Source organism: Helobdella robusta (assembly GCF_000326865.2).
Source record: "Helobdella robusta unplaced genomic scaffold HELROscaffold_3, whole genome shotgun sequence".
Taxonomy (NCBI): domain Eukaryota; kingdom Metazoa; phylum Annelida; class Clitellata; order Rhynchobdellida; family Glossiphoniidae; genus Helobdella; species Helobdella robusta.
Window position 1 is genome coordinate 7,423,665 of NW_008704501.1, and position 16,708 is coordinate 7,440,372.

The 16,708-nt window shown below is 33.2% G+C and overlaps 3 protein-coding genes across 3 annotated transcripts in view; 2 read left to right on the top strand and 1 right to left on the bottom strand.

Annotated features, from left to right (window-relative positions):
* Window positions 1–457: 457 nt before the first annotated feature.
* HELRODRAFT_161781 (hypothetical protein) lies at window positions 458–5,236 on the bottom strand (the record flags this gene model as incomplete). Its single annotated transcript, XM_009021664.1, has 13 exons — window positions 458–554; window positions 864–1,068; window positions 1,417–1,506; window positions 1,909–2,034; window positions 2,292–2,429; window positions 2,533–2,667; window positions 2,830–2,964; window positions 3,280–3,420; window positions 3,560–3,694; window positions 3,893–4,087; window positions 4,164–4,301; window positions 4,712–4,855; window positions 5,227–5,236. The coding sequence occupies 13 exons, from the start codon at window positions 5,234–5,236 to the stop codon at window positions 458–460; spliced, it is 1,689 nt and encodes a 562-aa protein (XP_009019912.1).
* A 1,220-nt stretch (window positions 5,237–6,456) lies between these two features.
* HELRODRAFT_65532 (hypothetical protein) lies at window positions 6,457–7,352 on the top strand (the record flags this gene model as incomplete). The annotated part of the gene is made up of 2 exons (XM_009021665.1): window positions 6,457–6,542; window positions 7,175–7,352. Coding segments are annotated over 2 exons (264 nt in total), but the record flags the coding sequence as incomplete, so codon positions are not given.
* Window positions 7,353–13,804: 6,452 nt separating this feature from the next.
* HELRODRAFT_188728 (hypothetical protein) overlaps window positions 13,805–16,708 on the top strand; it is a gene marked incomplete at both ends in the record, with an annotated part of 4,169 nt that continues 1,265 nt past the window's right edge. The window contains 5 exons of the mRNA XM_009021666.1: window positions 13,805–13,912; window positions 13,982–14,422; window positions 14,531–14,803; window positions 15,577–15,663; window positions 15,905–16,111. Coding sequence (XP_009019914.1) covers window positions 13,805–13,912; window positions 13,982–14,422; window positions 14,531–14,803; window positions 15,577–15,663; window positions 15,905–16,111 — 1,116 coding nt within the window. The remainder of the gene's footprint in view (window positions 13,913–13,981; window positions 14,423–14,530; window positions 14,804–15,576; window positions 15,664–15,904; window positions 16,112–16,708) is intronic.

Genomic DNA, 16,708 nt, shown 5'->3' on the forward strand with positions numbered 1-16,708 from the left:
TGTGTGTGTTTATTTATATATATATGTGTGTGTTTATTTATATATATATGTGTGTGTGTATATATATATATATATATATATATATATATATATATGTGTGTCTTTTATTGCAATTGTTCTAAAAGTTTTTTGATTCTTTCATCCGTGTGCGACGAGTACTTTTCCATTAATTTGTCATGAAAATTTTCTTTGTCTAGCTCGACCTTCACAGAAGCTAAGTGAGAATAGAAATTCGTTAAATTCATTCATTTATTCGTTTTATTTATATGCTTAGTAATTAATTAATTTATTTATTTATTACAAAATAATGCATAAATATACTCAAAAAATTAATTAAACCATTAAATAAATTCAATTTTAAAAACAATTAATTAAAATTCTTAATTGATCATTCAATTAATCATCGATCAATCAATCCATCCATCCAGTCAATCAATTAATTAATTTAATTAATTAATTAAAAAGCAATAAAAAGAAACCAAATTTGAGAGATGTGGTAGCCAGTACCAGGGTGTTGCACAAAACTTCGACCGGTAAATCTGGCATTGGTAGTACTGATGATGATGATGAGAAGGAGGAGGAGGTCGGTGATGATAATGATAGGGCATACATCAAATGGAGGCAGATTTCTTTGGAGAATTTCTCAAATACAGTTTCATCTGAAAGGTTAATCAGAACGGTTTTTATTCAATTAGCTTAGCAGGTTTAATTAACTTAGGTCTAGTTTATCTAACCAAAAACACATAGTTAAGTAACAGCTAGATTGTTTGATTGATTGACTGATTGGATGGATTGATTGATCGATGATTAATTGAATGATTAATTAATTGATTGATTGAATGAATGACTGGACAATTGATGACACAAAATTATAATCTAGGAATGAGGAGTAACCAAGAGCCGTAGCGAGAACATTGAGAGATAGGAGCGCTTCATTCTTCATGATTATATGATCGGATTCCAGTAGGTAGAGTAGATGTTGAAGTAGATGATGCTGCAGCAACAGTCTCATGACGTCTGTATCGCGACAGTTTTTGACTATCGATGCAAATATTCTTAGGGATTCACCTGTTGTGTGTGTGTGTGTGTGTGTGTGTGCGTGTGTGTATGTGTGTGTGTGGTGTACAATTCTTAGTAGTATATTTAAAAAGCATTTCAAGAGAAGACCTCAATTTAATCGTCATACTTTCATCCGCCATGCATTAGATACAATCATTTCATTGCCAAAGCTTAAACATTCTGACACATACTAACACACACGCGCGCGCACACGCTTAAACAATCTGACACATACACACACACACACACACACACACACACACACACACACACACATAGATATCTTTACATGAAAAATTATACAAACATTTTATAAAAAAAACTAAATCAAAGAAATAAACTAATGTCTCCCATTACATTTGACTCCCTCGTGGCTACTGGCTGCAATGGATTCATCTATCTTCTTTAGGAATTTCTCATTTCTACCGAGATCGCAGGCCAGTTTTTCTGCAAAAATGGAAATAAATTTGTCTTAATTTTTCTTTCAAAATAACATTTTTATGTCAAATTTTTCAAACAATCTATATATATATATATACATATACACATATATATATATATAAATATATATATATATATATATAGATGAAAACTATTTTATGAAAAATCGTCAATTTAACCATATTCTGCCATATTGAACACCAATGTGTTATACAGATATATATAACTATTACCTTTAAACTACAAAAGGAATGTAAATAATAGCTAAGCATGAAGACAAGCACATACACTGTGTGTGTGCGTGTTTGTGTGTGCGTGTGAGCGTGTATTTGTGCCCCTGTTGTTCATACCACTGACGTAATATATTATTGTTATAATTATAATTATTGCAATAATTATAATTGATACCGTTCTGACTGAGCAGCATCCTTAGTGTGGCGAGCATTTTGAAGAGGACGGTGAAGGACTCTGTTGCCAGGAACGATAGACAAGTCTCAGCAACGCCGTCGCTCAACAAACTTTTTCTATTGAGGGCTGTGTGCGATTGGTTAATTTGCCGTCAATTCATTTGTTTGTCCGCTATTTCATCCCTTTATTCATTCATTCACTTATCCATTCATTCATTCTTTTATTCAATCATTCATTTCTGTCAACAATCCATCTATCCGTTTACTCATTCATTCAATCATCCACTTTTCGTCCAACCATTCACTTATCTATTTAACCGTAATAAGAATAATAATAACAGCTAAAGTGTATGAAAACCAAAAAAAAATAGCAAAATAGCAAACGAGATATGGCTAAATTAGTGAGGGTTCCAAAGAGAGCGTGTTGCAGGACGTGCTGCTTGTCTCCGACTGGGTAGACCTCGAGTAAGGTTTTGATCTCTCGAACAATTCCACTTTTGACCAAAGATACACAATTTGTATCTGCGGTTTATAGAAGATTATTTTTAATTTATTCCAATTTAAAACCAAAGACACACAAATTTGTAAATTGAAAAAAATTAAAAGAAAAAGAAAAAAACCCGACCAGATCTAGCAAAATTACAGATAGCAAAAGCGGCCGCAGCCTGGATTTTGACGGGGCACTGAGGGTTCATCCACCCCCTCAACTGTTTGTACACCTCCCCGTCCGCATTGCCAAACAGAATGTTCATACTTTTGTCTGATTAAGAATGAATCTAATCAAAATTAAATATCTTAAATTTAATTTATGTTATATTAACATCAAAAAAGTCATTTGGAAAAAACATTAAAACTTCTTAACCAAATCGCATAGAGAAACAGAGGCACACACACACACATACACACAAACAAACAAACAAACCTCCAGTTAGCAATAGGATGATGAAATCACCAACTAAATCAATATATTTGACTGCACAAGTCGACTCAAAATCATCCACCAAAGATAACAATTTCTGAGGAAATTGACTTTTTGATATTAGTTCTTTGTTGCTATCTAATTTGGAGATGGAAAATATCAAAATTTTAAAAATACTCACAAAATTATTATTTAATTAGTGACCTATTTAAGCAGAAAATTAGTGACTCAATTAATTAATGAATCACTGGCCTAATTACATAACAAGTCAGTGACCTAACTGCCCAATGTATTAAATCTTACATAACAAACTGGTAAACTGATGACCACAAAAATTTAACGACACAATTACCAAATAAATTAATGACCCACTTACATAATTAGCGACTTAATTATGGGATATGAATATACATAATTAGTGACCTAATTACATGATAAACATCAATAATAAACCCCCAACTAAACCATGTTCGGCGTAGCAGCTTAATATCCGGAAGAGTGTATCAACATTATCTTGATCGTCCGACGATTTCAGCACCAAATAGAAGGCCTCCCATGTTTTGGGGGATGACAAAAATGACTGTGTAGCCCGATCTGCGTTCAAAAATAATTATTTATAATAAATAAATTATGAAATAAAATAATATAATTAATATTATATTTTTACTATAATTATGAAATGTCGTTGCAATTCATATGAGAAAAATGGCTAGACCATAAGGTTACACCATACCTTCAAAAAAATCAGGGAAATATTCTAGAATGTTCAGAGTGACTTTGACAATGTCAGTATTGCCATAATTGATGATTAACAGTTTCTGTATGATGTCAAATATGCCGCTGGTTAGGACAAGTTTTTGTAGTTCTTCTGTTTAAAGTTGGAAAAGTTGAAATGAGACTTTTTTAAAAAGTGAAATTTTAAGGTGTGTGTGTGTGTCTGTCTGTGTGTGTATGTGTGTGTGCGCGCGCGCGCGTGTGTGTGCGCGCGTGACTGAACTATTTGAAAACGACATCTTAGGAGAAAAAATTCCAAATTTGAAAGTTAGAAATCACAAGAACAACCAACCATGCTCGTCAATGAGATTAATAAATGCCCCGCAAGCAACTTTTAAATGTTTGGTAACAATGGAGTACGCAGACGATGGCAGTGTGATATCAAATGATAGCGAGAGTGATGATATGATATCATCGCATAATGATTTCATCAGTTTCATCATCTCTTCGTGACCTTTCAATTTGAGGACTATATCTCTAGCTGGCTCTGTAGGAATGACAGATTTTTTAACTTTTTTTTAAATTGTCAAATTTATAACTAGAATGTTTTCATAAAGACCGACCTGACTCAAAACAGATGTTACCAAAGACTCTACATGCCTGGAATGATAAATTTTCTTTTTCGTCTAAGGACTTTTTGCTGAGGTTTTCAATTATCATCTTCAGTACCTTTTCATTGGTACATAACTGTCTACCCTTGTCTTGCAATGCAACAAAAAATTTTAATATAAATTTTGAAATATTGAAAATTAACAAAATAATTACCTAAAATAAACCAAAGTATCGTATAACATTGAAAAGCAAAAGTGAAACAGATGAGAAAATTGAAATAAAAAATTAAATGGATGTGTATCTATTATAAATAAGTCACACACAAAATAAACTGCAATGTGTTTTATGTATAAGAATAAGATAAGAAGACTATAAGTAATGAAATATTTAGATTAACTTAAAGTTAATTTATATTATAAAATGTATAATATGTAGAACTGTTTAATGAAATGTTTACTTACTTTAACTTTACAGTTACACCAAAAAATATATAAATTATTAATTCATTAAAATGTAAAGTTACACCAAAATAAAATGTAAAAGTTATTCAATTTGATACCTGCTTTAGCAACTTCAGCCAGCAATTGGAAGATGTAGGTTAGAGATTTTTGGCTTCTTGGAGACTTGCCACACTCAGTGACTTCCATTATGAAGCTCTCATTAAAAATATCTTTGTGTACTTCTTCTGGGTGATCACACAGTTCTGTTAGGCAATTAGTGAATTAGGAAAATAGTTTTTCACAAATTCTTAACAAAAGTAACAATAACATATTGTCAATAATGAATTTATTAAAAATTTTATTTTAATTAATTTAATGTAATTTTTTTTATTAATCTATATATCTGTACTAATTAGTGTATTATATTTGTTAAATTTTATGGTTTATTATCTAGCCAGTCTATTTTTAAAGTTTATTAAACCAACCAATATTCTTAAGTTGATTAATGCATTTTTCCAAATCGTCGTAATTTTCATTCGCCAAGCAAGAAACTACTCCTAATAATTAATTGAATTTCAATAAATAAACCATTTTTAATGAAAAAAACTGAAAAAAGATTTAAAAATCTACTGACCAGCCGACATTTTTGTTTTGTTTGTTTACATAGAGAAGTAAACAATTAACCTTTATAAAAATTATTCAAAAGGAGTTGAACGCATTTCAAGAATTCTAACTTGTTAACTAACTCTATTTTATAAGATATTTTTTACAAATTATAAATTTTACGCAACAATAATAATGAAAATACATTTTATTAAATGCTAAAACGTTTAAAATTGAGTTAGTATATAAATAGTAGGCTTGCAACCCGGACATTATATTTAGTTGACAATAGCTTGTTTTGAGGGCCTTTAATTCCTCATTTCCTTGTTTATTTTACATTAAATCATATTTTCTTTATCCAGTTAAACAAAAATATCCAAATTTGTATCATATATTTTTACAAATTAATGATAAATAATTAAATAAAATATTAAAAAAAACACCTCAAAATGGGAAAAGAAAATGATATATTGGAAGCAGCCAGATCTGGTAATGTTGCCTACTTTGAGAAGTTGCTATCAGCCAGTTCAAAGGGAAGCAAATGGGCGAACTCTATTCAGTTGCCCCTTGTTCAATCGTTGGTGTAAGTTCTGGCTTTTTAGGCTTTCAACAATTTTTTTATTTAATATTCTCACAGATCATCACAGATTAATCATTGATAATATGGACAATGGACTTATTTTATATAATATAATTAATAATAATAAATAAAGGCATATCATCATTCATATTTTTATTAATTTGTTGATTTATTGTTTTAGGTTAAATGGATTTAAAACTGTGTTATTGTACTATCTAAAATTTTGTTATCATTATTCATATAACTTCATTCATATATATTATATATTCATATTAAATTTTAATAAGACTTTACTCTCTACCAATGCAGATCAAAATAATGATTTTGTGTTTTGTTGTAAATTAAATTATGTTAAATTAAATTAAAGGATGGCTTATTAAATAAGCCTTACCCTTATTTGTCTTAGCAATGTTGTACATTCTTTTTCAATACTCATCAACTATCATGTAAGTTAAACATAAGTTTAGTTTGTCCTTATTAATTATGTAGGGTAAGCATTGTTAACTACTGCAATCTACATGTATTTTATTATGAATGCATCCATTTATTTATACTTATTATGCCATAGTCTTGTTTAGTAATAGTAGTAAATTGATCAATAATAATGCGTAACATTGACAATATTTTCAACTTTTTTCATGTAAATTTGTTAAAATGATTGGGATTTTTCTATATTCTTAACATAGTTTGCGTAAGGGCCCTCAAGTTAACTGCCAGGACCTCAATGGGGAAACCCCCCTGCACTTTGCTGCCCTCAATGACCATAAGTTTGTGTTTGTATGTGCGTTTGTATGTGTGTTGTGTTTTGTCTGTCTGTCTGTCTGTCTGCTTGTCTGTCTGCTTGTCTGCCTGTTTGTATAAATATTTTGAAATTTATTTATGTTGTATTGCTTATTCTAATGCTACATCAATTAAACATTCCTTAAGTTATACATACATTACCCCAAGCTTTATTTGCTCTAGAAACTTTACTTTTATAATTTTGTTTTTTATGTAAATAAAGGCTAATTTAGAGGCATAATAATTAATTGATAATAATAATAATTTATTGTTTTCAGGTTAAGCAAATATAACATGATAAGTGAACAAGACTAGTTAAGTGAAAAAAATATGTTGAACAAACAAATTTGAGCCTAAAACATGAGAGATATGTGATAACCTCAGTGACAGACGTTTTGTTTTTGTATGCTTGTGCATGTATATCCATGTATGTATGTACGTATGTAAGTATGTATAAGTGTACGTGTGTATGTGTGCACGCATGTATGAGTGTACCTATCTATGTAATGTATGTATGTGTGTATGGTGATCTTGAGATTATCTTATTTTGTATTGCCTGGGCCTAATCATTTCACTTGTCTACTAAGTCTTTACTCTAACCTAATGCCACACGCCACAGAAAAGTGGTCGAAATTCTGCTGAAGTTGCAGGCCTCAGCCAACATAGCAGATCAGAAGGGGTGTTACCCCTTGCACTTGGCAGCCTGGAGGGGTAACGCCGAAATTTGTTACGTCCTATTGACGCAAGGGCCATCCATTGCATCTGTCAACGCGCAGGTTTTGTTTTATGATGAATAATAACAATAACAAATAATAAAGACGTAATTATAATAAATAATAATATAAATTATAATAAATAATAAAATAAATTATAATAAATAATATAAATAATAATAATAATATTGTAATGATAGAACTCAGATGGCGATACAGCGTTGCACACGCAGCCCAGTACGGGCACACAAACGTTGTGTCGGTACTGTGGGGGTAGGTATTGGTGGGTACCTTCGCTCGCTGATTGATTGTCGGGTCGGTCGATTGGTTGGTTGATTGATTGATTGATTTGTTGATTGATTTTTTGATTGATTGATTGATTGATTGATTGATTGATTGATTGATTGATTGATTGATTGATTGATTGATTGATTGATTAATGATTTATTATTATTATTGTCATTGTTATCACTCAAAAGAAATGTGCCAACCCTCTGATGAAAAATGGAAAAGATGAGAAACCCCTCGACCTAGCTATTGCTTATGGCAGATTAGAAACTGTTTGTTCATTTGTTCGTTCGTTCGTCCGTTCATCCGTTCGTTCGTTCGTTGCTGGTGTATTTGTTGTACACATACACACGCACACAAACGCACGCACAGAAATTCACACACACAAACACGTAAAGGTCAAACTCATGTTGAGTAGTCCCAACGCTAAGATTTATCTCCATTTGACCTCATTTGACAAATCACCCCTGCACCTGGCGGCAAAGAACGGTAATACGGTCGTTGCTGCGCTATTATTAGATGCTGGTTTTTCCGTTAACCACCAGGTTATTATTATTATTTATTATTATTATTGTTTATTTATTATTATTATTATTATGGTTTATAAGTAATGACAGAAATTATTAATAGCACATCTGAGAACGACAAACTAAAATGATGGTGGTGATGATGATGACGATGGTGATGATGAATATGATGACGATGATGGTGAATATAATGATGACGATGATGGTGAATGTGACGGTGGTGATGAATATGACGATGATGATGGTGACAACGATGGTGAGTATGATGATGACGATGATAATGACGTCATTCTCTCAGACGAGTTCCGGCACAGCGTTGCATGAAGCGTCACTGTATGGAAAGTTGGATGTTTTCAAATTGTTGCTTAGTAGGGGTATGCATTACGTGAATCAAAAAGTATTTTTGATTTTGATTTGATTGATTATCGTCACTTTTCTTACCCATCTGCTTTATATTCATTATAAGTAAACAAATTTATTAAATTATAATTATGCATATTATAAATATAATAATTATAATCAATACCGGATCATACCATTTTTACGCTAAGGGGGTGACATTATGATTAAAGATAGCTGCCATGGCAAGACCACTGTAGACCTTTTAAACGAACTCAATAATCCCATCGTCATTGAGATGAAGAGATTAATTGCAGGTGGGAATAATAATTAAAATTATAATAAAAATTATAATTATATTTATATTCAACCAATCACATTAAACTATAAAAAGCATTCAACCAATCCCGCTTTTTGTCCATCCACAACTATCCATCATCTTGGCCAATCAAATGCAAGGCCATTCGTGAATTCAGCCAATCACAAATCGACACGTTTGACACGACATTTTCAAACCGTCCATTCGACCTATCATAAATTGACACTTATCTATTCAAAAATGTCTCTAACCAATCAAAGAGAAGCGAAAAAATGCGCCAAAGGCTGTCTTGTCGGCCAGCGATGATTATGGTAATGATCTTTACCCGACGCTTAGGAAGCAGTTCGATACCTTGACCAGGGATGATCGAAGCAGGTTGGGATGCTGCTGCTGATGACGACGATGGTGATGATGACGATGGTGGTGATGATGATGATGGCAATGAAGATGAAGATGACGGTGATGAAGATGACTATGGTGGTGATGATGATGGTGATAATTGTGACGACGATGATCATGATGATGTTTACTATGACTCATATGACTAAGAAAATGATGATAATATTGGTGAAAAGGATGATAATGATGACGATGACGACGACGATGATGATGACGATGGTTGTGATCATCATCATCATCATCCCAAACAGTAGTTCCAGCTCTGTCTTCCTCTCACTCGGAATCAACAGCAACAGTAGCAACAACAACAGCAGCTGTTGTGGTAGCGATACTGGCTACACAGAGGAAAGTATATACGACTGTCCGCAGCCAATCGCCAGGCGTAAGTGACGACGATGATGATGATGATGACGATGATGATGATGATGATGACGATGATGATGATGATGATGATGATGATGATTATAATATGTATGTGAATGTGAATAATTTTCATTCGTGATTGATAGCGATTAAGAATTCGTAATTGTAGTAGTAATAATAATAACAACAACAACAACAATACTACTACTACTACTGTTACTAGACTTATGAAAATAACATTAGCGAAAATTATAATTATAGTAGTAATGATAATTATAATAATAATTATAATTAAAATTGTAATAATAATTATATTAATAATTATAATAATAATTGTAATAATAATTATAGTCGTTGTGGAGCCACACCAGCCACCACAAGTCACGGCCCAAAGCATTGGATTGTCTTCGTCGTTCAACAAAACTGATCGACCTGTTAGCTATTATTAGTATTATTATTATTATTATTTATATTATTATTATTGTTGTTATTATTATTATTATTATTGTTAGTAGTAATAGTAGTAGTAGTAGTAGTAGTCGTTTTAGTTGTTTCCCTATGTTTTTGTCTTTTATTATTAAGACAGCTGATAATTACTATTATTATTATTGTTGTTGTTGTTGTTGTTGTTGTTGTTGTTGTTGTTGTTGTTGTTGTTGTTGTTATTATTATTGTTATTGTTACATCGCAGCATGTTGCACCCAAAAAACCTCCGAGAAAAAACCTAGTTAACAATAGCAACAGCACACAAAGTTTGAACAACAACAACAACATCAATAGTAACAATGATAACAACAACAACAATAATAAAAATAATAATAATAATAAGTTGTCATCGTCGTCATCTACATCAACGCTAACCTTATCACCGGTATCGTCTTCAACAACAACAACAACATCAGCAACATCAACAACAACATCGATAATGACTTCATCAGCTGCAATTATGACATCATCAACTTCTTCGGTTTGTGATTTGTTCAGAGTCAACTTATCTACATGAACGTGTGGTAAGAGTGATAATTGCAGAATGAAACCAACAACTCTATGAATGAATGAATGAATGAATGAATGAATGAATAAATTAATTAATTAATAATAATGACACTTGTAGTCTGGCGGTTGTTTCCATGGTGACCTTCCAGCTGACCTACCCACCCCGGATCATCCACCGCCCTCGCCCCAGACAGCCATGCTGGGAATACAGCAGTACATTTTTAAAGAGGTGGGATTGTTATTACTTCGTTAGGCGACGCGGTAGCGTAGTGAGTAAGTTGCCTGGCACCGATGCCACAGTGGCCGGGTTCGATTGCATGCAACGATTCAGAGGTATTTAAATATGCCGCACGTTTGCTATTGAGAACTTTGAAAAATTTTGAAGAGAGAATTGTGAGAAAATGATGGTGATGATGATGATGAGGATGAAGTGGATGATGATGATGACGATGATGATATAGTGTTGACCATAAGGATGCTTTTTTTCTAGTTTCACTTATTTTTCTCCTACACTTCATTGTTCGTTTCTATCTTTCATTTATTTATTTTTTTCGTTCTTTCAATCGCTCACTCAATCACTCACTCACTCACTCACTAACTCACTCACTCACTCATTCATTTGTTCATTCATTCATTTTTTCCATCACTTATTCCACAATGAATTCAACATATACAGAGACGGCGTTCGAAGGACATGCAGACATCAACAGATGACTTCAAACAACTCCATCATAGCAACCTGACAACAAAAACTCCGTCAGTTACGTCATCAGTTACGTCATCCTCATCGTCGTCGTCGTCATCGTTATTAGCATCAGCAGCAGCGACTTCATCAACTACAACAGCAGCAGCTGTAGCTGTAACGCCAGCGACATCAACACAGCCACCGATAATATCGACGAGAACGTCATTACTCATAACATCAGCACATGAAAGAACAGGTAAAACAACATCAACAACAACAACAACAACAACAACGACAAACATAACCCCAAAACCAGCGGCCAGACTGTCACTACTACATAGTAAAAACATTGATGTCATAGCGACATCAGCACTAACAACAATAACCTCACCATCATCATCATCATCATCATCGACGACGACAACAACATCGTCGTCGTCATCATTATCAAGATCAACTTTTATGCCCACCAATCAAAATCGAGCTAGCTATACAAATGATATATTTAACGGTCAGTTAATTTTCGGCCTGTTTTTTTTTTCATTTTTAATTGCAGAAGATACATTCGAAGTCGCCCTGACCGCAGCGTTTCTGGCGCTTCAGCTGCTTTCTTGGGGCTGCAGCTTCGTTCTTAACGCTCTTTACTTCCCCTTACATCTGTCTTGTATTGTCTCGTATTGCAATGAATGACTTGGTATCAGCATTTAAGAAGTTCTTTTGTTGTGGGCGGACCGTATTTCAAGCTGTGACTCCATTTGGGATCAATTTTTAAATTAAGATATTTCAATTCCTCTTAGCATTCGTCCGTCATTCAGTTGCATTCCTTATTACTTTCTCCATCCTTCATACCAGATATTTTCTTACCATTAAGCTCCCATCACTCATATTTGACTTGGATATCAGATAATAAATAATATATATAATAATATATAATATGTATAATATAATAATATATATTATATATAATATAATAATATATTATATGTATATATTATATAATATTGAATATTCTGCTGGTAGCAATATTTCTTGATGTTTGTTTCCTCATAAAAAGTTGAGAAAAATGTTGATAATAGTGTTTGAAGTTGGATGATGGATGGTGATGATAGTAATCATGGTTGTTTGCGCTATGAAGCTAACCTACTAGCAGTTTGTAAGGATTAATTAATTAATCAATTAATCAATCAATTAAGATAATCTGCGTTGTCATCATCATTATCATCATCGTCGTCGTCATCATCATCTTCATCATTGATTAAAATCTGTATTAATCTCTCATAAATTAAGATCTGAAAATGAAATCTGGAGTCCAGCCACCACTACCATCATCATCATCATCATCGGTGTCATCATCATCATCATCATCATCGTTACCATCATCAGCAGCAACGAAAACATCATCATCATCGTCGTCGTCGTCATCATCATTATCGCTGGTTCGCAAACAATCTCTGAAATGTTATGTCTTCAAAAACCTGTTCAGCCAATTACCGATATCAACATCATCATCACAATCATCATCATCATCACAATCATCATCATCATCATTACCAACACCATCATCATCGTCATCACAACTAACAACAACAACATCATCATCGTCGTCGTTATCGTCATCCTTGTTTATAGGCGATGCTCCTAATCGGTCTAAAAGTTGTGTGGTTAAAAATAATAATAACAATAACAATAATAATAATAATAATAATAATAAGGACAATAATAATAATAATAATAATAATAATAAGGACAATAATAATAGCAATAATAATAATAATGATGAAAGAGAAGAAGAAGGTAGGCTGAGGGTATGGAAATACAACAAAGATCCAAAGATCAAGAATAGAATGAGTTTGCAGGTGACGACGATGCTGATGATGATGATGATGATAATGGCGGTGATGATGATGATGACAACAACAACAATTACATTATAATAATGATGATAATGATAATAATGGCGGTGATGATGATGATGATGACAACAACAACAATAATGATGACGATGATGAAGATGGTAATAATAATAATAATAATAATTTTGTTTTTCCTAGATCCATCCATTCTTAGCGGGAGAATCTTGCAATCTGAAGCTGAACAGCAAGCATTTATCAGGAGTGTTTGAGACCGACGACGACGACGATGACGTCAACAACAACAAAAACAACAACAACAATAAAAGCAATAATATTAATAGCAATAATAATTATAACAGTAATGATTGTAGTAGTGGCGGTTATGGTAGTAGTAGTAGTAGTAGTAGTAGTAGTAGAGGGAAAATTGGTGAAGATAAATGCCTTGATGATAACAATAATAGCCTCGCTATGAGAGTTAATGAGGCGGTTGATAGCTATATAATTAACAATAGCAATAATAATAATAATAACTATAATAATAATAATTATAAAACCGACGATGATCGTGATGATGATCATAGTCTGGAGGTTGGCTTTACGTTTATGATTGCATGAATTTTTTTAAGACTTTTTTTTATTATCACTTTGTTTTTGTTGTTGAAATTGTTAATTATCGATGTTAATAATAATAATACCAATAATAATAATAATAATTACATCGTCAATAGCAAAATTGTGACCGAAAGATTTTAAAGTTTGTTGCTGAAATGGACCTGGCCAAAATTAACAGTGTTGCCGATTGGCTAGAGAGCCAAAATATGCTGAAGTATGAAGAGCATTTGGCCGTGAATGGCTTTGACGACATGCAATATATGGTCAGTTATTATTATTTATTATTATTATTGTTATACTTTAACAACCTCGATTGTTTCCATCATTATCAGCACCTCCTGACTGATGACGACCTGGAAAACATCGGCATAAGCAGCAGAGATGACGTCAACAAACTTCTTCAATCACTTGAAGACATCAGCGTCACCAATAGGATTCCAACGGACGATGATACTATCGCCTACGATTACGACGATAATGAAGATACAAATGATAGATATCATGATAGCGATCATAAAAATGATGGTTGTGACGGTAAAACTAATCTAAATAATATTAATATCGATGATGATAATAGAACGCATGCTAGCAAGAGCGGCATTAATGATGATGACGAAACTGAAGGCGCTGGACATGCGTTCGAACCCGTGACCTTGTGGCTGTCTAAAATGGGACTCCCTATATATTCCAAACTCTTTGAAGACTTCGGCTTCGTTAATACGCAGGATTTAATGGGCAGAGATGTCGTTAATGTTAATGAGACTCTGGAAAAGGTATTTTCTTTCAATCTATTTTTATTCGGTTTTTGTTGTTATTGTTATTATTGTTGTTGTTGTTGTTGTTATTGTTGTTATTATTATTATTATTATTATTATTTCTAGGTCACCTCCTGCTTGCCTATTGGTCACAGGAAGAGAATTCGGTATGCCGTTGAAAATCTTAACCGGACGACCAAGAGAAATAAGAAAGATAATAATAACGACATGAACAACAACAACAACAACACTAACGACTTTAGTAATAATAATAATCATAATAATAGTAAGAATAATAATAATAATAAGAATAATAATAATAAGAGAAATGAGGATGACGTCATAATGAGATGTAACCTAAGTAGGCTTGTGACCGGCTGCTATTCATTCCTCGTTTGGGTTAGGGGTTATTATTATTATTATTATTTATTGTTTATTATTGCTTATTATTATTATTAAATTATGGTTATGTTATGATTATTAATAAGGGAATTAAGTGAAGGTTTTATTTGTCTGTTTGTTCATTCATTCATTCATTCATCCATTCATTCATTCATCCATTCATTCATTCATTTATTCATCCATTCATTCATTCATTCATTCATTCATTCATTCATTCATTCATCAATATATTTATTCGTTCATTCATTCATTCGTTCGTTCATTCATTCGTTCGTTTATTCAATCATTATAATTGTTATAATTTTTATTATTATAATTTATATTAGTATTTGGGATCGAATGAGATATCCTTGATTAATGATGGAGAGCAAGTAGAGCACTCCTTATGCCTGGCTGAGGTTGGTTGGTTGGTTGGTTGATTGATCGATTGGTTGGTTAGTTGATTGGTTGGTTGATTGGTTGGTTGGTTAGTTGATTGGCTGGTTGGTTGATTGGTTTGTTGATTGACTAGATCACTAGTAGTTGGTTGGTTGATTAGTTGATTGGTTTGTTGATTGATTTAATGATTCATTGGTCGGTCGATAGATTGATTAGCTGGTTGATTGGTTGATTGATTGATTGATTGATTAATTCATTAAATGATTGATTAGATGGTTTGTTGATCGATAATAATAATGATGATGATGATGATGATGATGATGATGATAATAATAATAAAATAATAATAAAAATAATAAAAAGAATAAAAATAATTTTTCTACTAAATTTAGAAATCATTAACCCACCTGGAGAGCCTACCTGTGCTGTCGTTGGCGATCTCTTACACCTGCCTCAAGTTCATTGACAATAATGATAAGGTAATCATCATCACCATCATCATCATAACTGCCTCATCATCATCATCATCATTACCATGGCTACTGCGATCATCATCATAAATGCCTCATCATCATCATCATAAATGCCTCATCATCATCATCATAACTGCCTCATCATCATCATAACTGCTTCATCATCATCATCATAACTGTCTCATCATCATCATAACTGCTTCATCATCATCATCATTACCATCATTACCATCACCACCACCACCAGGTAATCGTCTGCACTCACGACATGAGCAACATCTACTCGGCCACTCAGCACGGCGATGATATGTGCGTCTTTGCGTACATCACCAAATGCGTCAGCGATGATGATGATGATGGTGGTAGTGGTGGCGGTGGTGGTAGTGGTGGCGGCTGTAGCGGCGACGATGGCAGTGGAAAGTACTACTGTCACGTGTTCAGGACCGAATCCGGGGTTTGTATTCCATTTTTATTTGTAATTATTTTTGTTTGATGATGAAGATGATGATGATGATGAGAATGATGATGGCTGTCACGATGATGATGACTATTACTATTATTATTATTATTATTATTATTATTATTATTATTATTATTATCGTATTATCGATATTATCGAAAGAAATGGTCAGTGAAGATGAAAGGGAGGGTATATAAAGCATGTGTGAGAGCAGCGATGATATATGGTGGTGAAACTTGGGTGTTGAGGAGAGAGGAGGAAAGTGTACTGCAGAGGGCTGAAAGAGCTATGGTGAGGATGATGTGTGGGGTTAAAGTGAAGGATAGGAGGAGTAGTACAGAGCTGATGTCAATGATGGGACTGAATGAGGACATTGTGACATTGATAAGGAGATCGAGATTGCGGTGGTATGGACATGTGTTGAGAAGGGATGAAAGGGTCGGGATTAGGCGAGCGTTGGAGTTCGAGGTTGAAGGAGTGGTAGGAAGGGGTCGTCCGCGGTTGGGATGGAGAGAGCAGGTGGAGAAGGACAGGGTGAAAGCGGGGTTGCGTGATACTGAGGCGAGTGACAGATGTGGATGGAGTCGAGGG